The sequence below is a fragment of the Aplidium turbinatum genome, chromosome 13 (genome assembly GCF_918807975.1).
Source record: "Aplidium turbinatum chromosome 13, kaAplTurb1.1, whole genome shotgun sequence".
NCBI lineage: Eukaryota > Metazoa > Chordata > Ascidiacea > Aplousobranchia > Polyclinidae > Aplidium > Aplidium turbinatum.
The window spans coordinates 19786060-19808801 of NC_137484.1; the positions used below are offsets into that span (position 1 = coordinate 19786060).

At 34.6% G+C, this 22742-nt stretch overlaps 2 protein-coding genes across 2 annotated transcripts; both read left to right on the forward strand.

Moving 5' to 3' along the window:
* Positions 1-1521: 1521 nt before the first annotated feature.
* Positions 1522-14037, forward strand: LOC145782118 (mini-chromosome maintenance complex-binding protein-like). Its single transcript, XM_082593870.1, has 16 exons — positions 1522-1637; positions 2004-2092; positions 2555-2695; positions 3692-3733; positions 4026-4124; positions 4512-4617; positions 5012-5071; positions 5178-5281; positions 5679-5763; positions 7884-8018; positions 8430-8535; positions 8808-8928; positions 9261-9443; positions 9675-9803; positions 10410-10559; positions 12773-14037. Exons 1-16 carry the CDS (start codon positions 1580-1582, stop codon positions 12962-12964), a joined length of 1800 nt encoding a protein of 599 aa, XP_082449996.1. The 5' UTR covers positions 1522-1579; the 3' UTR covers positions 12965-14037.
* Positions 14038-18137: 4100 nt separating this feature from the next.
* Positions 18138-22515, forward strand: LOC145781722 (uncharacterized). The gene is made up of 3 exons (XM_082593393.1): positions 18138-18301; positions 19564-21327; positions 22401-22515. Exons 1-3 carry the CDS (start codon positions 18153-18155, stop codon positions 22513-22515), a joined length of 2028 nt encoding a protein of 675 aa, XP_082449519.1. The 5' UTR covers positions 18138-18152.
* Positions 22516-22742: the final 227 nt, after the last annotated feature.

Here is a 22742-nt window from a genome sequence, read left to right on the forward strand (position 1 = left end):
GGGATGCCGCCGGTTTAAAAGCTCACTAAATGGGCTATCTACTGTTACAAATTTAAATACAATGAGCGTTGGAAAAATTGAAAGTATTCAGAACGATAAAAACAATCAGATGACATCAGGTCTGATATAAAGCGATTTGAGGAGTGAATGCAACGGTTGATAAACGACAACATGTTTTTCCTCAATAATAAAGATGGTATTACTATAGCGAAATCGATTCGTACTAAATTACAGTAAGAGGTTAGATTGTTGTGCAAATGCCAGCATTTGATGAATTCAAAATAGCAGTACCATATGCTAGTTGTGTCATAATTATATATTTTAAATGAGAAAGTAAAAAAAATATAACCTATAACAATTACTTTTACATCAAAAATAGTTATTAACCTACTATCTCAAACCTCTACAGCCTGTTTCAACCTAAAAGGGGAATCATCATAAGGCTGTGTAAGGTTCTTATTCAAATATAATTCTATTTGAATAAGGACCTTCTGATGATCCCCCTTTTAAGTAATAACTATATGTGATGTAATCTGTTCTGCTTGGCTTTTTTGCTTGGCATTGAGCACTTTTTGTAGTCTTAATAATTCTGTATTTATTGTTTAAGATACGGTAACAAACAAGTTTGTAACAACAGAAAAATTAAAAGTCTAAATAGACAGAACACATCAATAAAAAAATGGTTGAAGATAAAGACAATATTGATCAATATATTTAAGGTCTGCTTTCCATTCAACGGTACCTAGTGGATGGAATAATTCACAAACAACAAACCTTCAATAACAAGCAGAAGCTTAATTTGTTCTGTTGATCTCAGTGACTATGCCTGCTTTAGTAAACAAGCCTTTACAAGTACATGGAAGTGCCAGGATTAAGCTCTCAAAAGCTTTCGCAGTCTGAAAATGAAGATTCTTAAGGAAATATTTCCAAGATTAAAGATTTTGTAGAAACTCTAATAAGCGATTTTGATGCTGCTTTGTTTTTTATTTTGATTTTTTGTAAGGGCAAACTAGTTGTTATGGTACCCTTCCATCCAGTTCTAAGTAATGTTCAGAAAATGTTAGCAACACTTGGTTTGAACTAGGTTAAACAAATATGTTGTTTTACATATTCCTGTTGTAATATCTTTTTATTGTTCATGGCGGATTGTTTTTTTTTTAGATTTTCAATGTTTATGATAGGCTATAAAACATTGATTGTTTGATGATATAAAACCTTCAATGTTCAAGATACAAAACATTCGGTAATATAGTAGGCTATGCTATTATCTGGAATATAATATATCAGCATAAAGTGAACGATAATTGTATATGCAATAATAGCATGCTGTATGTCAGCAATCATGTTGGAATATATGATATCATAAAATATAAAAGTGTTGCAATCTTTTAATTATTATTTATGTTTAACAATTGCAAAGCTCATGGGAACGAAAGGTTTGATCATCTTAGCAAGAACATCCATAAAGCGTTTTTGTGATATTTTTATGTTTTGATATCTCATCTGTGTTGATGTGTAGGTACAGATTTTACATTTATAACAATTTGTACGGACCTACCTGGCACAACCTTGCTTTAAAATGCCTTGTGTTGAAAACTGGATGAACAATCCTTTGCATACAATCCAGAGCATTTTTGGTGAGATGTTTGTGATATAAATCAATGTACATTGTACAATATTTGTTTAAGTTTAGTCTGTTTGTAAGTTAAGCCTTAAAACCTCCAGCGTTAGGACTAAGGTGTGACTTATTTACGAATACAGGAATGTATAGATTTGGTGCATGTACCAACAAGCCTGAGTCAGGAATGCATCTAGTTTACCACGGGATACACTGTACATTTTAGTTAAAATTCAGAAATAATGTTTTCACAGGTTTTTTTATTTGTTAGTATTAATTAATAAAAGACAACTTTTGTATGGAAAGAAATTTAAGTTATTTCAAAGATATTCATAATTTGAGTCAATATATTGTTATCTGAAATGAGTTTTGACTTTTTGTGCAGGAAAAACTAAAAATCCTGATGCAAATTGGATGTGCAATGTTGAAATATATTTCAAAGAGAGACTTCCAAATGTCACATTTTTGAAATCGGTAAAGATTTGTTTTTTTTAAGCAATTTTCTGATCGGAAAACTTATTAAAAAATGTATTAATATGCCTTATAAACATAAAAAAGAATTGTAAAAACATGATTGTCATTGCTTGTAGCATAGTCAATATAGAAGTTGATGTTCAATTGTTCAGCTTGCAAATGATAATCCATGCTATTATCATCAGCATTCTCTCAAATTGCTTTTGCTTGCCTATGGTTTTATTGTTTGGACATATACATAGAACATATTTTTGCTTTATGTCATAGGCTCGCCACCTAAGAAAGTGATCTTAAATGGCGGAAAAGGTTTACAAACATGGTGAGGTGAAATGACACTTGAGTAGCATAAAAAGAAATTCCTGAATCACGTGGAAGTACACAGCTGTGATGCCGGACTCTTTTCCTATGGTTGTTTATTTAGCAACTTGGTTGTAATTTAAACTGTTGTATTTTATTTTTTAGCTAAATTCAATGAACAGCACACCTTTGCATGATCTACAATCAGGTAGTCTTGTTCATTTTCGCTGCATGATACAAGAAACCTTTGAACCAGAATGTTACCTTGAAAGATATGATGCTGTTGGAAAACACAACAAAAATAAAGTAAATATTGAAAGGCGTTCATTTGGGAATTAGTATAAATGAAGCTGGTTGATTACATGATCTATTTCTTTTCATAAGAATTAATGGCTCAAACAAAAATCCAGTTATAAACACATAAAAAAGTTTAAACTGATGATATTGATTAACTGGATTGTTTTTTACTGATAATTTCTAGACAAATCTTTGTGACCTTTTGTCAGGGTCTCATACTCTCATAATTTAACAACTCATGTTATAGAAGTTTTGGTGTTAAAATTGTAATGGAGTTTCTCTGTTTTGAGTTCAAACCTAAATATGGGAATATAAATGGTTTCCTAAATTTATTAGTCTCAGTGAAACAGAACATCAGACTTGTTATAATTGTGCTAAATAGTAGTCTGCTATTCAAAACTTTTTTTGCCTCTCTTTTAGAACATTAGAAGCATCGGCACATGTTACAATATTTATATTATTTATTTAGTGATTAAATATATCAAGGTGTTTTGGCTGCCCCAAAGTGTCTGAAGTGTCCAGACGTTTGCTTAATTGTTTACTTTTGGCGAATTGGAAGTCAAGAAAGCTAATCTTTGTGGCCAGCTTTAAATGTGTCATAAATATGTCTTGTCAGAGGCACACGCACAACTTCAATAGGTGCCACACTGATCCAGACACCAAACAGGCACTTTGCCACACAAATATAAGTTCTTATAAAACTACTATGTATACATTTGATTTTATTTGAGTAAGGTATTGAAAAAGCTTTCTTTGTGACGCTGAAAGGTTTATACAAGTAAACTATATGCATAAGTGGCTGTAGCGGACGCTGCATGATACAAACAGAATTGATTTTATTTTCAAAAATGTACCTGCAATTATTTTGATTTCTTTAGTTACAAAGTGAGTGTTGGGTGAGAGTGAAAAATAAACTATGGGCAAAAAATATCAACTTTGTATATTAATGTTTCCAAACAATGTTAAAAAAGTAAAAAAAAAATACATATATATGCTCATTTTCAGGTAACATTTACTAGTGCCTATAAAGACGTGGTTGATTGCCCGGTAAGTGTGTTTGTTGAATGATTATTTCTTAGATACAATATTTTTATATTCTTTAAGTTTTGATATTCAGTTAAGACTTTGTGAAGTTATTAGATGAGAAAGCAAAAGTCATTAATTCTTTTCAGCAGAAGTTATTAGCCTATTCTCTTATTGCGATGAAACTGTTTATAAAAAATCGTTTACCTATTTAAAAAGCAAAACAAGTCAATGTTGATCATAAGAAAGTTTTGAATTTTTTATTCCTTGGACATAGTTTTTGTTATGTATAATACACAAAACAACTTGATTTCAGGATGATTATGACTTTGTTGAATCGGACAATAATGTAACCGGTTGCCGGCAGGTTCTCTACTGCGTCACTATTCCCGGTGAAAGTGATTGGGTGAAAGAGGTTAGTGTTGTATTTTTGCAAGTTCTTGTGGCTCTCATCTGTGTAGTGTTGACGAGGCATTAAACACGCTCAGTTTTGAGTTATACTGTATTTAAGTTTATGCCGGCAAAGGAATATTTGCAATATTTGGATCGGAAAGCCAGAAAGATGGAGAAAAAACTATTACTTTTGTATAATTAGAAGAAACATATTCAATACGTATGAAATAACAATACATCAGAACAAAACCACGCGATAAACAAGATTTACCTCAGTAACGTTATGCTGTGATTTCTTTGTGTTTTACAGCGAGTAGTTAAAATTGTAGCCATTCGCTTTCAACTCTTTTTAGCTGTTTAATAATTATATGCATATTCCGAAGTTCATCTTGTATTAATTCAAACACAGAAATATGGCAGCTATGGTCCAACACAGAAAAGTGATGGCGAACCTTCAACAAGTGGAGTGAAACGAGGTTTAGAAGACGATGATAATGATATGAGCATGGAACAAGGTCAGATTTGCACCGATCTCATAACGAACTTTCCTACAATCACGCTTATGGTGCATTAATTTTGATCTTTTAGACACACATTAATTGAAAAAATAGTTTACATGTAAAATCTATGGCCATTTTTATGACCACAAAGTCAAAAAATGAAATTCATTGTGTGAAATACATGACAATACAATAGATGATTTTATACCTAAATCATATAGTTTATGTCAATCTCCATAATCGAAAGAGATGTGTAATGTAGATGTTGAGTTTGTACACAAAATGTGACAAACATGATTGCACTTAAGTTAAGTGGAGTTACTTTAAGATAAACTGAAATGTCGACTTTAAAACTGCTTAAATTTTTATTGGAATATCGCATTGTAATGGCTGTCGTTAAACTTTTCAGGTGAACCAATGAATGCAGACCAAATGGCTTCCAAACGTCATCGCACTGCAAACACTTCAGGTAAGGTCACGAGGAGGATTCAAGCATTCTTTGTCGAAGCTTTCACCATTCTATCTTTTTGACTTTATTTTTAGATGTAGGCCAGTAAAACGCTTTTCATTTGCAGGTGACCGAAGTAGAAACTCCAGTTTGAAGAAAAATCACCCCCTGCCAGGTGAAGACGGACCTGTGTGTATCGTCAAGATATACGACGAAAATGCTCATTTTAAGGTGTGCTGTGTAGTAGGAAATGATGTCTAGGTTGCATTCACAGTGCTTATAATTGGTGCATCTATTTTTTTGACCAATAAACTCTAAAATTTTGACTTTAATTTTACAAAATTTCACCTAATCATGGATTTTCGCTTTTTTGCTGAATAACTTCTTGAGTGGAAAAAGTTCACAAATTAAACTTCTCAATCGATCTATTTTCTTTTCGTAAATGATCTTCTGTTGCTGCATTTAACTCTAAAAATATCTGTCTCTAGCCAATTTTGATTGAAGTAAACTTAGTATTAGAATTCAATAATTGGTTTATTACGAAAGCTTACTAAGTTTTATCTTCCACCCTCAGTGCAAATAGGGTTAAACATCTGTTTGACTTTGTTAAATAAGGCTATTTATGTAGGTGAATGAAGTTTATGAATTTGTTGGCGTGCTTTCGATGGATGTGGTGTTATCAACACTCTCTGATCCTTCTGTGGAAGAAATGGGTATACTCATTTTTTTTGTTTTATATCTGGTTCAAAGGTTAGGACAGGTAGTAAGTTACGTCAGAAAATCTCCATTCAATGCTACTAAGCACGTCTTTTATGTGCAGACATTTGGTGTTATTCCCAGTAAACTCTATTTCATTAGGTGCTTGATGGTAATGCTGCAGATAGTGGCGCACGCAGGATTTTTTCAAGGGGTGGGCCATTCGAAATGAAAACGAATTAAAAAAACGCCAATTTGCTAATTATAATCTGCAGGTTACAAAATTAGCCTACCATACTCAGTTTGCATTGACGATATTTTGTTAGTTTGCAACAGCTATGCTACTCATTCGTATAGATTTTCTATTTAATAAACAAGATGGTACAACGTTCTTGACGTCTCGGATATAATGTTTTACGCAGACGACGTAATTGGCTTACTCTAACCAGTGAACCACGCGTATTGAGGGAACTTTCAGTGGAATACGCAGGATTTTGTTACTGAGGGAGCATTTGATGTAATTTGACATTTTTGATCAAGAGTAGCCTAATGCTACTTTATAGTCCGACCAAAGTTTAAGGTAGCCTAGGGCCTAGGCTATCTGTTGGTGAAATATAAACTCTCACTCTCTTTGCGTAATGCGTGTGTTACTGTATTTACGCATTGAATTATTAGATACGGTATGTGAATATGAAAAGCAGGATAGGGCAATGTCATTAGCCGAATTAAAGCATAATGAATTTCTCTGATATAGTTTAAATATCTGTGAAAGTTAGGGTCCACGTCTATTAGGCGCTGACAGTTAGGCGCTGGTCTAATAGGCGCGCACACTGTGGCGTCTGGATATTTAGGTGCGGAGCACTGTGGCGCCCGGTCATTTAGGTGCTATTCCTAGTAAAGTCTGCAGATTGTATCAGCTTGGCAGGTAGAGGCTTAGGGCAATGCGTTTTCACACAAAATATTATATGTTGTTTGTTGTTTTGTTAATGCGTGTGCGTTGTTGGTCATGGCTTCAGTGAATGAAGTTGCTTAAACCGGCAATGCTTTTTCACACAAAATGTTAAATTGAACAGAAAAATATGTCATGGCTTCCGTGAGTGAAGCAGCTGAAGCTGCTTAAACCGGCAATGCGTTTTCACACAAAATATTATATTAAACAAAAATATATGGGTGAAGCTGCTTGAACCGGCAATGATTTTCACACAAAATATTATATTATTACCGTAGCCAAAAAAGGACAGGCAAAGACTATGGATCTGCCATGATTTACGACGTAGGAATACTTCCGTAGGATTACTTCCAATAATGTTCGGAAGCTTGAATAATTTATTGATAAAGCTTTCACCAACGCAAACCTGGACTAACAACAAATAAAACAATAATAAATCAATAAAACAACAATATATTTTTCTGTTCAATATAACATTTTATGTGAAAAGCATTGCCGGTTTAAGCAGCTTCACTCACGGAAGCCATGATATAATTTTCTGGCAAGCTGCCAAGCTGTTACAATCTACAGACTTTACTAGGAATAGCACCTAAATGACCGGGCGCCACAGTGCTCCGCACCTAAATATCCAGACGCCACAGTGTGCGCGCCTATTAGGCCAGCGCCTAATTGTCAGCGCCTAAAAGACTTGCTCCCGAAAGTTAAAGTATCGTATTTTGTATGTCTGTGAATACAACACAGCAAACTCTACTGAACTGTCGCATAATGAAGCATTTCTGATAAATGATCATGAGTGTAATTTGGCACACCGAATAGCACCTAAATGTCCTGACGTCACGTATTGCCTGACGAAATGTATTTGTCAGGCATCTAACTGTCTACACCTAAAAGACTTAGACCCCAATACCATGACGTCATGCATGTTTACTGCCTAGTGCAGAAGGTAGGGCAAAAGTTTGTTCTGTCAGGCTGTCGGAGACCACTGACGAAGCCTCCTCCCCTCCGTTCCTGCCTAGTGGATGGTTGTTAGATATGAAGTGGTAATTAAACATTTTCGGATGCGGGATTTTTTTTGTCTGTTTGTATATGTGTTGGTGGAATTTTGCGACGCATTATTTTACAATCAGTTATACTTTTTATGAATTCAGTTATTAGCGTAGAAATGATGACACGACATTTTCTTCGTAGATGCTGAATCTCTGGAAGAGATGAAATCCCACAACCCTCCTTTCTCATTTATTCCTCGCCTACATTGCGTTACTAGCTTCAAGCTGGAGCACAATAATCCTTACTTGATGTACAAGGACAGAATATCATCTGAAGGTGAAAAGCTATTTCTATGATTACTGCCTTGGAATCGTATGACAATGAAACTGTATTCCTGTTTGCTGTTTGTGTTTTCATGTTGCTTAACTACATAACATGATTCAACTTTTTTTTATGTTTTTTTTTAATAGTTAATTTTCAGGTCACTATTCAATTGTCTTACCTGCACCTCCTATGAATACCTAGACCTTTTTCTTTTATGAACATTTTGAATAATCGTTTCTGTCTTGTTATTGAATGGTTTCCACTAGGGCAACAGTTAGGTTGTCCAATGTAAATTTGCAAATATGAACATATCATCAACCATGACTTTACCATTGCACTGGAGATTAGGATTAGCCATAGTTGAAAAATCGCATATGTGTTTATGGCTTGAATAACACACAACAATGCAAATATTTTGAGCAGATCTGATGATGGAAAATCTTAGACTTGAAATCCTTTCATGTCTTAAGCAAGCAACATTCGGAGACCAATTAGCTGCGGAATATTTATTAATGTACTTATTATCAAGGTAATTTTTCTATGGTGTATAATTTTGCAGCAAGGGAATTGCGCGGCGTAGAAATAAACTGGTTCTGTAGTTTTGACAAAGATCGCTTGATACTTATGTTGTATGTCTGTTATGAATGTGATAGAATGTTTTACATATGTGTATTGTGTACCGTAAGTGCATTGTATTGCATCTGAGATCTTAAGTGTGTTTTCTTAACTATTTCGTTTTTGGGTCAATGTGAGGTCATTTTTTGTGGTAGACTTGAGATAAAATGTTTTGCATTTGTGAAGGGTTTACGCTAGAACACCAGGAATGGCGGTCGGTCAGTTTTCTCTCAACATTTCCAACATTCCTCCAAACACTAAATATCCAAGACTTCTTTCCAATCTCGTTCAGAAGCTTGTGACAAAGGTATAAGAGTTACATAGTTGTTCTTTCAACAACAACAGCTTTCAAATTCACGTCCGTAGTAAAAATAAATCATGTATCAAGATATTATAGGTTATAACTAGATGACGGTGGACAAAATTAGTGTCATCCAACTTGGGTTGGAATCTCTTGGAATGAGCATTGAGCAAGCACATGAAATTGAAAAAAATGCACAGATATCTGAAAGTTATCGATTATTATCCACTGAAGACGAATGTGTTTTCTGAGATTTTTGTTTTTGAATCAGTATGTGTTTTACTTGTATAAATATCTTGACAGAGAAAGCTTACTTGAAAACTTGTGCTATGTTTCAGGCATTCTACTTTCCAATGTCCATCGAAAATATAAACAATTTAAAGTTTATACCAACCAAGAATTACGCGACCAATCGATTGGATTCTGGTATCTTACAACTCTCCGACGGAACTTATTTTATTGCGGATGAAACTGAATTAAAACCTGGAATGTTAGACGTAAATGGGGTGAAAAATATTAAGGTACTTTGATTGGTGTTGTACAACTTGATGACGGTTGAAATATCGAAATGTTATCTGGTCATATTTTTTGTTGTTTAGGCATATTTGGTTTGTTTTGCCAGAAACCTTCCTTTGCATTTGAAGTATCTCCAGCAACCGCTTGATTAGGACATGTATTGTATATAAAACGAAAAGGTTTTTGTAATTTTATTACTTGTAATTAACTCTAAACCCATCTGTGGTTCTTCACAGGCTCTCTCTTTCCTGGTAGGTCATCAAAAGGTCGAGTACGACTTCCAGTATCATCCTTTAACATTTGAGCATGATGTTCCATTTCTGGTGTTTTCTGAAGGAAAATCTATGCTCGGATGTCATTATCAGGTGGGTTACGATTTTATCATCTTCAGCCTTGTAATCCTTCAGCAGCAGCTTTAATCTTTATCACTTACTGTACGATACCCCTGTCAGAACTGCAAGTTGGGACGATTCTTTTGATTTTAGTTTTGCAATGACTTGAAAAAAAGAGACTTATTTTGTAGGTCAATATGTACACATGCTTTTTCTTCAGTTTGATTTAAACGTTTCGGCCATTTTTGAGTTTGGATTTGTACTTCGGTTTTAGAGCTAAAATATAGGCTTCTTTCACAAACTTTGTCAGACACTCAGTCATGTCACATGATACGATGACGTAAAAGTAACGGACAAATCAACGATAAAACAACATAAAATTTTCAACAAAAATATTGCTTGGAGAAAGTAAAGCTTTATCATTAAGTAAGTACATTGAAAGTACATTTTCTGTTTTTGAACCAAGCATTAAAAGTCGCAAGTGACATATACTCATCTCGGGATTATCAAACGAAAATTATATAGATATAGATATCTGTAGTGTAAACAGGTCGTTAGTATTTACATTGTGAATCTGTATTGTAGGCTTGCGTGTTTTCAGCACAGCAAAAAAGTATTTTTGATGTTGCCATTATGCAGGTTGCGTTGAAGCCAGAAAGTGCAATCCCAAGTGACATGGAAGAACACTTCCGAAGTATCCATTTAGCGCCTGAACTTCTCGAAAAAATGCGCTGTTATGTGACGCTTGCTCGTTTGAACGAATATGAGCTGAAGGAAGACATGATGAAGGTGGGATGTGTGATTGTCAGTAAACTTTCAGTTTGATAGCGATGACTGTGTTTTTAGAAATGGAAAATTGTCTTTTGAAAACGCAGCTACATAGTTTCATTCTTAAACTATTAATAGACGAACTCTGTTAAGCGTTTACTGCTTAAATGTATCAATCGTTTTATGGTATCAAAATCTGAAATCCCAAACCAGATCCTATCTAATGTTAAGTAAAACTATCGATTTAATGTATCCCACGTAAAGGAATATATCGGATAAGTGTATCAGCATTTGCTTCTCGTTTGCATACTTCGTTCATTTAATCGTGTCTGCCTTTGCTTGCAAATATCTGGACAAAACAATGAGTCACGTGACAAACGTTTACCGGTGTAACGGTCCAGGAGTAACCGCAGTCCAAGAGTTACCAGGGTTGCCAAATATTATTAATTATTTTTTTATGAAAATTATTGAAATTCTTACTGCTCAAAAAGTTACATTGACAATTGTAAGCATTGATTAATCTTAAATGAAAAGGTGTGCATTAGTTTGAGAGCAACTACTCAATTAAACTTAGTTGTAAAATTTTTGTTTTTGTATTGCTTTCGGAAGCGCCGGGCAGCTTTGTTCATTTGTGGTCTGACGTCATTTCTATAGTGCCACGCTGCAGCAGCACGGTAACTTTTGGACCGCAGTAACTCCTATACCGTTACACCTGTAAGCGAAAGGAGAATGTCTCTTTTTTCTTTCACATAACTGTCTACCACGTACAAAAGCAAAGTGAAGAAAATAAGGTCACCAGACAGATGCGTGCCAAAGAAAAACAAACGACTGTGATCACATGCTGTGATCTCATGCGCAAGACATCGCGCCACAAAGATCTGTTCTTTGCACAACTGGACTTCGTTAAGGCGAAAGAACGGACAAAGGGAAATAATCACAGTGCAACAGATCTAAAAATAGCACCTTTGAAACAAAGACGCGCAGGCGTCAAAATTTGTCTTGTGTCATCACAGAGATGGTTGAAGATAAAAGGAGTCCAATTGCCGCAGTTTGCGGGAAAATGCGTTGATCGTACAACTGGTCGCTGGCAAGCACTGTGTTGTGTGACAAAGCATTAATGACCTCATCTAACCAGGATTCCCTCAGTAACCGCGAGTTTAATTAGAATTGCAAACAATTGTAGGATTAAACCACATAGTTGTAAAGCCCAATGCAACTGAGTTAGCACACACACATTCCCAACAATAACGCCTGATCACAATAAACCTCTTTTCTTCAGCAAATTGGTTAAACGTATCAATCGGATAATCGTATCAAACGTCTGGCAAATGGCTGATACGATTAACTGATTCCGTTTGTACTGCAAAAGAGTGCTCACTGTCAAGCAAAAAGCCAAACCGAGCAAATTACATCAGATGCAGTTAACAGTCTCTAAAAACTTTTACAGGCTGTTTCACCCTTATTTGAGATCACCAGAAAAAATTTTCTTCCTTTTGGTGATCCCAACTAAACAGCCTGTAAAGGTTTTTAGAGACTAGTAACTGCATCTGATGTAATTTCATTTAAGCAAAACACGTCAATAAATATTAATCAATGTTTGGTTTAAACTTGTTAAATTCACTGTTTACGATATCAGATTTGATTATTCATATTCATGATAGTTATTTTAAAAATTAAAAAATTAAATGAAGTTGTTCAATATCAGACCATGTACCAATGCTTGCTTCGCTTGTTGATTTCGTGGCACCGAGTAGGCCAATTCAACAGGAACAGGTGCAATAAAGTTCTACTGTAGAAATATATGTTATGGATGGCTACACCGCATGTTTAAGTTAACGTTTGCCAGTCTCTGAGCTAGTCTAATACAGTAGGATTCGCTTTATGTGTCGCCTCAAGGGAATTTAAAAAAAAGTGACGAATTAGGCAAACTGTCGAATTATACAAACAGGTCAACCTTATGGATTCATACAACTGGGTCCGACAAAAATATGGCAATAAAGCAAACTGACGAATTAGACGAATTTTACAGCAGGAGCTTTGTAAAATAAAGTAGAGTGCAATACAGAGAACAAGAAAAATATGTTGAAAAAAGATTGCAAACAAAAATTTATTGTTGATCGTTTTATAGGTTATCAAGTGGGCGTCGACCTTTTATTGATTCCGATTCCACAGCCCTGATCTGTGACTCGTAGGCCTATTTCATTTTGTTAAAAATGTCCATCATTTTTTGACAGATTATCGAAAATGATTTTGTGACTTCTCGGCAAGCGAGTGATGTGAAGATGACACCTGAAGATCTCCATAAGCATCTTGTTGTCGCCAAGCTCCTCAGTGTGTCCGCTGGATCAAAGACCCTCACGGAAGCCCTGTGGCAAAATGTGGGAAAACTTGAAAGCGAAAGAAAAAGGCGACTGGATCGCACATGACTTGACTTTTATTCCGTTATTTTCACAAAGTATTTTGCGTCTCGTGGCAAGGATAACGTGCGATTGAAGCTGCTGGAACATCATCACCACTTCCTTTTCAAGCAGGACTTGTTTTTTCTATGTATTCAAATATAAAAACCGGCCAAGTCTCGCAACTTCTAACAAACCGTATTGGCACTGACTCTTACAATCAAAGTACGGTATTCATCTTTTAGTGGCAAATTTAAAAATAAGTAGGCTAGGTTGTTTTTGCTTTTTTTTGGAATGTTTTGCAGATTTTTACGCATTCAAACGAGCAGTAAACTATGACGCAATATTTTTGCTTCAATGCGTTGCCAGTTTTGAGACAATGGCCTATTTGAAGATCTTATTCAATAATTGCTTTGAAAAGTCCCAACCGCTCTTTACGTCGTTGTTGCTACAAACTTGTTAGGCTACAGACTTGTTTTAGTCCAACGGGACTACCCATATCACACAAAAATGTTTATCTTAGTTGTTGCGGACTAGCTTAGCCTATCATTAGTTTGATGTGGTTTATTCAAAGCTTCAAAGCCTGTTCACTGTCTCTAGTTTCACAATTTTTAATTTCCAGTTCAAACTGTTCAGATGCAAATTTGTTGTAGCTTTTGAGTTGGCTAGGCCTATATCAACAAATGTTAGCCCAACAACAGACTGTGCTCCTTAATATTCTCGTAATAAAATCTTGATTCAGTAAGGAAACGACATTCAGTTTTTCATTTTCATCAGCTTGTGGTTCAGCCACGGATTTATTTACGATGACTCTTTCACGACTGTAAGTGTTACCTAGCCTACTTTCCACCAATTTAGATTGAACCAGTCCAATGCGGCCAGGAAAGCTATTTTTTAGTGATGATAGCTAAAATGAATGCAAGGTGTTTTGACCGTGCCAAATATTAAACTGATTATTCTGTATCAAGCAGGTTATAGTAACACGTTCGCATTTTGTCGCTTCTACTTTTGTCAAGACCTGCTGTGTTTGGCATATAGCCTATTGTTTTTTGTTGTGGTGGTCAGAAATAAACTGAACTGATTTTATTTCTCTTCACATAGCCTGCAAAGTTGCCGTGTTGTCTCTCGCTGAGTTTGCAGGATTGCTTTCTGCTGAATAGAAAGTTTAGACTGGAGTTCGTTGAGTGATTGAAGAGTGATTTCGGTTGTAGGCTAGTCTTACTTATGCTGCAGTTCCTCAAGTGGCCTACTCTGAGGTTCTTAATCTTCCGTTTTGCTGTAGCTTTGATTTGAACATATTTAGTGCGATGGGGATTATGGAGAAAAAATGTTTGTGGGTACGCATTACGCAAGCTGTATAATTCTGCGAATAGGCTTATCGGCAGGTCGACTGTGTGTGTTTATTCAAATGGAAAGGAGGAGTCGCCTAATATTGAAACCAGAGATTACTTAATTTGTATGCCATAATTTTTATGTACAGTAGGTACAGTCCCATGATAGAAAATGGAGAGCTAAAAACCAATTTTACATGATGCAGAAATCACACTGCAAACCTCCCTAAATATGGAAAACAGTTTGATGATAAGTTTGTTTAGGTTCAGCCAGGCGCGAATCTAAGAGTTTTTTTCGGGGGGGGCCAGAAAATTTGAAAATCAATTAAAAAGAAAGAAAAAGCTAAACAGATACGAACAATGATACTACGACATATACGATATGCTAGAAAATAGACATTAAAACAACCATTTTCATCAATTGTGATGCCGAGGGACTAATATCAGCTGTTTAGAAGCATATCAAACCATTTGATGCGGAAACATACAATTTTTCACAAAATTTCGGGGGGGCCCGGGCCCCCCCATAAATCCGCGCCTGGGTTCAGTGATGCAGGCTGACTAGCAATCTCAATCACTGATTTTGGCTTGGCCATTTTGATCCAGCTTTGAAGTGACACTTCTCAAGTTACTTTTTGTTCTATTAGTTTAGCAACCAGCAGAGCTAACTACCTGTTAGCATTGTGCTTCTGAATCTAGTAATGTAGACAGGATAGTTTATTTTTGCCAATATGAAGAAATGCCATATTTTATTTTTGCATTCAAAATTAGAAAACATCAGTTTTATTATTATATTGTACTCTGGTCCAGTACACATGGTACCACAGAGAAAAACATTAACATACTCGCAAATAACAATTGATAGAAAATAAATAAAAATAAGAAATTTTTGAAGAGAAGTTTGAGGTGAAGAGGCTAGTTAAAAGATTTTGTGCAATGTGATCTCAATGAGAATTAGTTTTAAAATCTTAGAAAGTAGTTGTTTTATCGTTTGTTATCAACACTGCCAACTAAATTCAAATTAGACTATTTATAAATTTATTGCTAAAATTTTGCTTTTATGTCTAATTGTGCATGACAATTAAACAATTCAAACTAAATATTTGCATGTGTTGTTAAAAGCCAACCTAGGCCTACTCTTTTTTATTCCAACCTTAGTTTAGTATATAACAAATTGTTGATATTGACATTCCACGATTGTCTCAAAAACAGTGGTTTGTTTACTTAGCAACTTTCAAAGTACATTTTGTAAACATTTTAAATTATTTTTTGTATGAGTCTTTAGAAACATCATTGGTCCGTTTCATCAAACAGAAACGACATAAAAAAATAAGTATAGACCTAGCATGTGTTGATTGATTGAATCTTTGTCCTTGGACTGGGAAGTGTGTCTGCTTGAACTATCGCCGAACTCCTAATTGTAATTATGCAGTATCTAGAGAATTTTTAACCACACCATTTTGATTTGAATGTGTGCTTGCATTTCACTTTTTTAGTTATTTGTAGCAGCATGATTCTGTGTTTTACCACATAGGTATAGTTGACAAGTAACCACTTCCTGTTCTTGCTCCTTGAAGTATGGAAGTCAATTCTGTCAGACCGACATGTTGATTGTCTGCACTCATACCGCAGTCAGTTAAGCATCCAACTTGGTGAACAAACAGCAAAGTAAAAAATCAAAGACTTTACTGCCATAGCTGCGCTTGAGCAATACACTTCAAAGACTGCAGCATTTTGTAGATGATATATTTCATAAACAACTCTTCAACAAGCAGAAATTTCAGAGGAATAAAACATCTGAAAGTAAGCAAAACTACCAAGATTAAACTTCATAAAGTGGCTTTTTCTGTCCGAAAATAAAGATTTCTGCAATGTATTGATCAATGTTAAAGTATAGTACTGGTACATAAATATAGAGGTGCTTTGCAACAAAAGAATGCACCTGCTTTGCTTTTTGAACAATCTTAAGTTTTTGCTTGATCACGCGTATTTCACTGTGACATCAGGATGTGGCAGAAATTCTTCTCGTACTTTGAATAGCCTATAATATACAAACCTTTCAACGTACGTTACATTCTTTTTTGAGGTTTTAAAACATTGAATGCTTGTAAATGGCATTAAAGATATGAACATGACTGTCTTACATACTACTGATACTTGCAGAAAACTGAGGCAATAAGAAATTTCCAAAGCGACTGCAAGTTGATTGGTTGATTTGATCTTCATCCTCAGACCTGGAAAACTGTTTTGAGAGCTTAATCCTGGCATAGGAGCAAAATGATTGGAACACTTGGTTAATCTAATTAAAAAATAAAGAGCCCAAAATGTAGATACTAAACTCATGTTCAGCAAACAAATGTTTCGAACCACTATACTGTCTTCATCTTCTGTGCTATAAATGAATGTACAGTATATATATATATTTAAAGCTTTGGTAGAGAGTTTGCTTTGTTGAACCATAGACAGACCAAATAAAGTAATTTTATAATGTATTATTGTATTAGACAAAAAACATAACATAATTAAAATAAATTTATATGTTTTTGACCCGTACTTGTGTCCTCATCACAAATTACAAATCTGCAGTATATATAAAATGAAAATTATAAGATAAATCTGACTGTGCATTATAACTATAAAAAGCACGAACTCAACAAGTGATACAAGAATGATTGCAAGTAGACAACATGGCGGGAAACAGATCACATGATGTGTAAAATGCAAGCATGTGACAACAATTAAAACACACACAGAAGGAAAGACGGCCACGCAAATAATTGCCTGTTGAGAGACGGGTTGTTTTGCTTGATTCTTAGGGCTTCCATAATTTTGGTCTGAAATTCAAATCTGCTTCGAGAAATAATTTTGAGTTGGTCAATCGAGACAAATTTGTGTTTAGCACCTAAAACACACATTTGACAACTAAAAGTACAATTAAAGAGCACATTGCCTCTTGTGTAACGTGCTCTGACAATGTTCCAATAAAATAATTTGTCTGATACTTTATATGTCTCCTACTTTAACTTTATATTTACTTTAATATGTTACTTTGAGACAGATTGTTAACAATTTCTGTGAACTTCAACAACAAATTTTAAATAGACAATCACTAAAGGAAATATTTGATAAGGAAAACTTCAGTTTCAAAATATTTTATAAGCTTAATTTTAAAGAAAAAGGCATGGAGTTTTCAGTTCTGGTTGATACCATTAGAAACCAATTCATTGCTATATCTTGCATTGGTCTAAATTAAACATGAGAACAAAGAACTTTTTTCTGGATTTGCTTGGTCACACTCAGCCGGTAATTTTTACCATGCTGAATCTTTTATGACATCAAAGCTAAGTTTTTGAATGTGAGACTTTCAAGGTAAAAGGTTTGAGAAACTTTTTGGATTTCTTATTTCTATTGTAAAATTTATATCGTCCTTGATACACAATGCAAGTGTTGATTGTAGGCCTATTTTTACAATTCGACAAAATAAAAGTGTTTTTAATTGATGCATTTTTTAAACCTCTTGGTTTTGTCATCTTTTTCTTTTGTTGGTGCCACATTTATGTGTTTACTTTATTGTACTTTGCATGTTCGCGCCAGCAATGAAAAATTGAAATGAGGTCGGTTTATTGACATGATTAAGCTAGACAAAATTTATTTAATCTTTTACTTTATATAAATATACAAGTCACACATAGCTTATGCAATAATTAAGCTGGATAAACAAGACTTTATTTTTGAAATGTATCAATTAAAGCACCAGAACTGTTACTAATTTTAATTACTTTTTGATAAAACATGCATTTGTAAGTTCAATTTTTTCATATTTATTCACATATTTATGACTTATTCAATATCAGGCTTATTTTTAATTGCAGCTAAGTTACCTCAGTATGCCACTAAAACATAATGCCCGAAAGCAATTTAGAAAAGGTGATAATATGGTTGTGACTATAGAAGATATTGCAGATGGTTGTGTAATTGTTTCAATGTTACATCAAAATCGAAAGTTCTGTGGTGCATTAATGGACACATCTGAACGGTGAGAATTATTGTCTGTCAGTAGTTTACATAACCTATGTTTTCATTTGTCAAATGTTGTTGTGATGCTTTGAATGGCTTCAAGACAACGAGCTCCATGTGTGAAAGTGCCATGCTAATCTACTACTGCTTGATATATTCATATCTTCTCTGCATTTGATTAAGTTGATTATTTGTAGATTATTTAGGTGTTTCTGTATTTTTGAAAAGTATATTCTTGTTCATTCTTCTATTGTCATAAATTTAATCCAAATTGTAATTTTAACAGTCCAATAAAATTTGTTCAATTTGAATGTACAAATTGGTATGCACGCAAACATTATTTTTGTAGCATTCCAATTTGTAGAAGTCGTCGTCATTTAATCTGTTATTTCACTCACTTTGTCCTCTCTTTGTATCCCCAAACTTTTTCTGAGTAATTTGTCATTTGCAGATTTGATTAAAAAGTTGCATTTTTGGTTGGCAGTTATACAGCATGGATCCATTTCATGTTTTAAATCCCAAGCAATTAATGTGTATATAATTATTGGAATAAAACAATGAAAACTATTAATACTACAAAAAGTGCTCAATGCTAAGCAAAAAGGCAAAGCAGAGCGAATTAAACCAAATATAGTTATTACTATCTGAATCCTGAACAGCCTGTTTCACCTAACGGATCATCAGAAGGTCTTATTCAATTTCTATTTGAATAAGACCTTCTGATGATCCGTTAGGTGAAACAGGCTGTTAAAGATTCAGATAGTAATAACTATATATGGTTTAATTATTGGATTAAATATTCTATACATATGAAAAGCTCACTAATATCAACAGAATGTTGAAACACTTTCTAAATTTTTTCTTTATAGCAACATTATAAAATGCTTAACATAAGTTTATTATTCTTGAACCCTTATCTTTAAATGGATTTCTCAGCATTTTTTGCATTTCATTTGATGACTATCGTCACTAACTTGCTCGAATTAAAAACAATGCTCGAATTTAAACCACATGCATAAATGGTATTCTGTTATTGCCTGTTCGAATAATTGGTCATAACTTTACTTAATCGTCAATATTTTTTCTCAACATTTTTTCGTCAATTTTTTTTATTAAGAATGATATAAAAATGCTCCACAAGCTCTGTAAGCATTGCTATATGTATGCTATCATATTTACTTTAGAAAGTGTAGATAACCCCAAAGTATATTATAATATTCATAATGTTTTTTATCAGATCAAATAACAAAGCAACGATTTTGATTTTTTGTGATGTTGCAGAAAAGGTCCATATGGAATTCCCAATATCTATGAAGAAGAAAAAAAGATGGAAACAAGAAAACACCAGCAAACATCTAAAAGATGCGAAAAGACACCTTTTCCTGAACCACTATTAACTAGAAAGTCTTACAATTTAGAACCAAAGCAACCCCCAGAAAGGAACATTTATCGCAGAATTAGAAGGTCTCGAAGAAAAGCTAGGGCCATAATCACTAAACAATTAAGTGATGATTCTCCACAATCCAAAGATTGTCTTGAAGATGATGATTTGTATGAGTATGAAAATTACTCACGCGAGTTTTCAGATGAAAAGCATGCATCAACTTCAAGGGTGTCAATGAAGCGAAAATCTAAAGATTTTGTTGAAGAAGTCGGAAAGGCTAAGAAGCCGAAACTCCAAGATGATACTCCATCTACAAGCTCTGATGATGATAGCATAGGATCTCCAGAGAAACTTGCATCTCCAGTTAAACACTTAATTCCTCGGAAAACACACATTTCAGAAACTCAAAGAAGTCCAGTCATCAAAATAACTTTCAAATCGCCAGGAGGAAGAGGAAGGGTTGTAAAGATCCCTTCAAAAATCCATAACTCACCAAGAAAACTGAACCAGCATCCAGTTTGCAGCATCACTTCAGATAATCAGCTTAAATTCCCTAATTCAAAGAATAAGGAGGTGAAGGTTAAGGCTGGTAAACGCAATATTATTGTGAAAACTGATACTCAAAGCTTAAAAAACACTGCAACATCCGGCAAACGAAAATATGTTAAGAAAAAAACTCCCGTAAACACTCAGCAAATCGCTTCAGTATGTGCTTGGGACGAACTAAATAATGCACCAGTTATCATGGAACCAAGTAATTTTGATTCTTCCAAGGCTGTGAAGCATAAAACAAAATTGAAGTATTCAAAGAAAAAAGTTGAGGAAAAAAGCAATTTGAAGAAACTTCATAAAGAAGATGGTGCGTCTGTTGTTGAAATAAAAAAGAAACCACCTATCGAAAAATTTTCTTCAACCAATTCTTCAAAATCTGTTGTAAAAATAAAAAATAAATCAGTTAAAAAGCTTTTTTTAAATCATTCCCCAAAATCTGTTGTGGAAATAAAAAAGCAAATACCGTCTAATAAACAATTAACAAACTATGCACCCGAATCAGTTGTTGAAGTAAAACAAAAAGGAAGAAAACTATCATCGACAACAACGAAAAAACAAGCACGAAAGACTTTAAATCGTGCTAAAAGATCATCTATTGTAGTACCTTATGAATCATCCTGCGATGCCGAAGTGACTAAGGATATTTTTTCTCCAAAACCGTCAATGGCATCGTCTCCAGACAAAAACAAGCACTTACGGGTTGTATTGGAGCCCCTCGAAGGTAAAAATGGGTTGACTTTAGGTGAAGTTTCTCCCCGGGATAGTTTTATTTATCACTCGTTTGGACCCGAAAAGACTACCAGTCCTCTGTCTAGTGTGAGCCCCGACAGTAAGAACACATCAAGAAAATGGCAAAATCCACAGAGTCATACGATTTATGTCACAACCTGTAAAGGTTTAAAGGGGACAATATTCACGCAAGGTGATGTAGTTTGGGGTAAACTAAGGGGACACCCATGGTGGCCGAGCCGAATTGTGAAATTAATTATAACCAAAACCGATGGCAAGGTGTTACAGCAAGAAGCAATGGTTGGTTGGTTTCGTTCACCAACGACATCAATCATTCCTTTGCACAGCGTTCAATCCTTTCGAAAACACTACGACCTCAGGTATGTATTGTTAGTTTGCTTTTTTTTCTTTTGTGGTGAATCTAGCCCGAGGTGAATTCACTGTACAATAAATCGTTGTTCTATTGTACGCTTGTTTTGTAGTTATGCCTTTATTTGCATATATAAATATACCTAGCTAGTAGCTACACAAACAAACGTACGGCTACGTAAATATTGATGATTCTTCTGTACAGGATTGTAGGTACTGTGCTGGCATTAGTTTCATTCATCAGGAAATTACACAAAGTTCTGGTTCTATTTTTTTAAGTTAGTGGCATGATTGCGTTTGGATTCGAGCTTCTGTTAGGTGCCATGGCTCCAGCAGTGAGGTTGAAGGTATCTTGGCATGTACAGAATTGCTCTTTAAATACGCAGGGATGCGATAGGTTTGCTCAGGTTCCACGTCTCAAGCGAAATCAATTAATTCCGTTTTTGGTTATCATTCATTGATTAATGCACATCGTCAGTCTGATACACTTAAACTTACAATGAGAACAATATGTAAAGTAAAACTTCTTCACGTTGTTGAACAATGATGTTGGGTGAACAATGATGATCCGGTTAGAAAAATTAATGGTTTTTGCTTGTTGAGAAGCTCTTAGTGCAAATTTTGATGCAGAAAAGGATTAACTTCGTGTTTATTCTTTTATGCGGCTGTGTGTTTGGTAGGACACTGTTAGGACGCTTAAACGTGGACAAGAAAATTGGTTTTCTTACTTCCCCTCCACTTAATCCAAATCTTCACCAACACGACACAAGCCTGGATGCGACAAAAAATTGAGCTACTCTATTTGAATAAATTACCCCCTTTGATAGAGGTTTATCAGAATAGTTAAATTGCACTGTATAAGCTACAGCGTTATATTTGCCGTCACTTTCAGCAGAAAAGCAGAAATTACGTCATACGATATTTGAATAGTCCCCATACTAATTGCTGAAGAACTATTCTACCCCTTGGCATAAGTCGTTTTTTTTGAAGTGGAAAAAACATTGCTTCATCTACCCACAGTTTGAAAAATTCAATCCCATCGAGAATATTTACATATCTTTTGCACGAGCTATTTGTGTTTCAGATTCGATAAAAAAAGAAAGGGAGTGTATCAGAAGGCGGTCAGTGATGCTGAAGAGGCCTTGAAAGAGATTTCACCAGAAGTTCGGAAACTAATTGCTCAATTTGAAACTTCATAAAGCTAATACATTAAAAGCATTCTGGGAAGTATTTAAATTCTAACAATAAAAATGGGGGTCAGTCAAGCTGACATACGCCCAAATCTGAGACCAGTCAAGCCAGCCTCCTGTAGAATGGTCCGAGCGAGCCGGATGCAAGATACTTCAAATCACTAATTAAAAAGGGGTTTGACACATTTAACCTTAAATAAACGTAAAGTTTGTTAAGGGATCCACGTAAAGCAGAT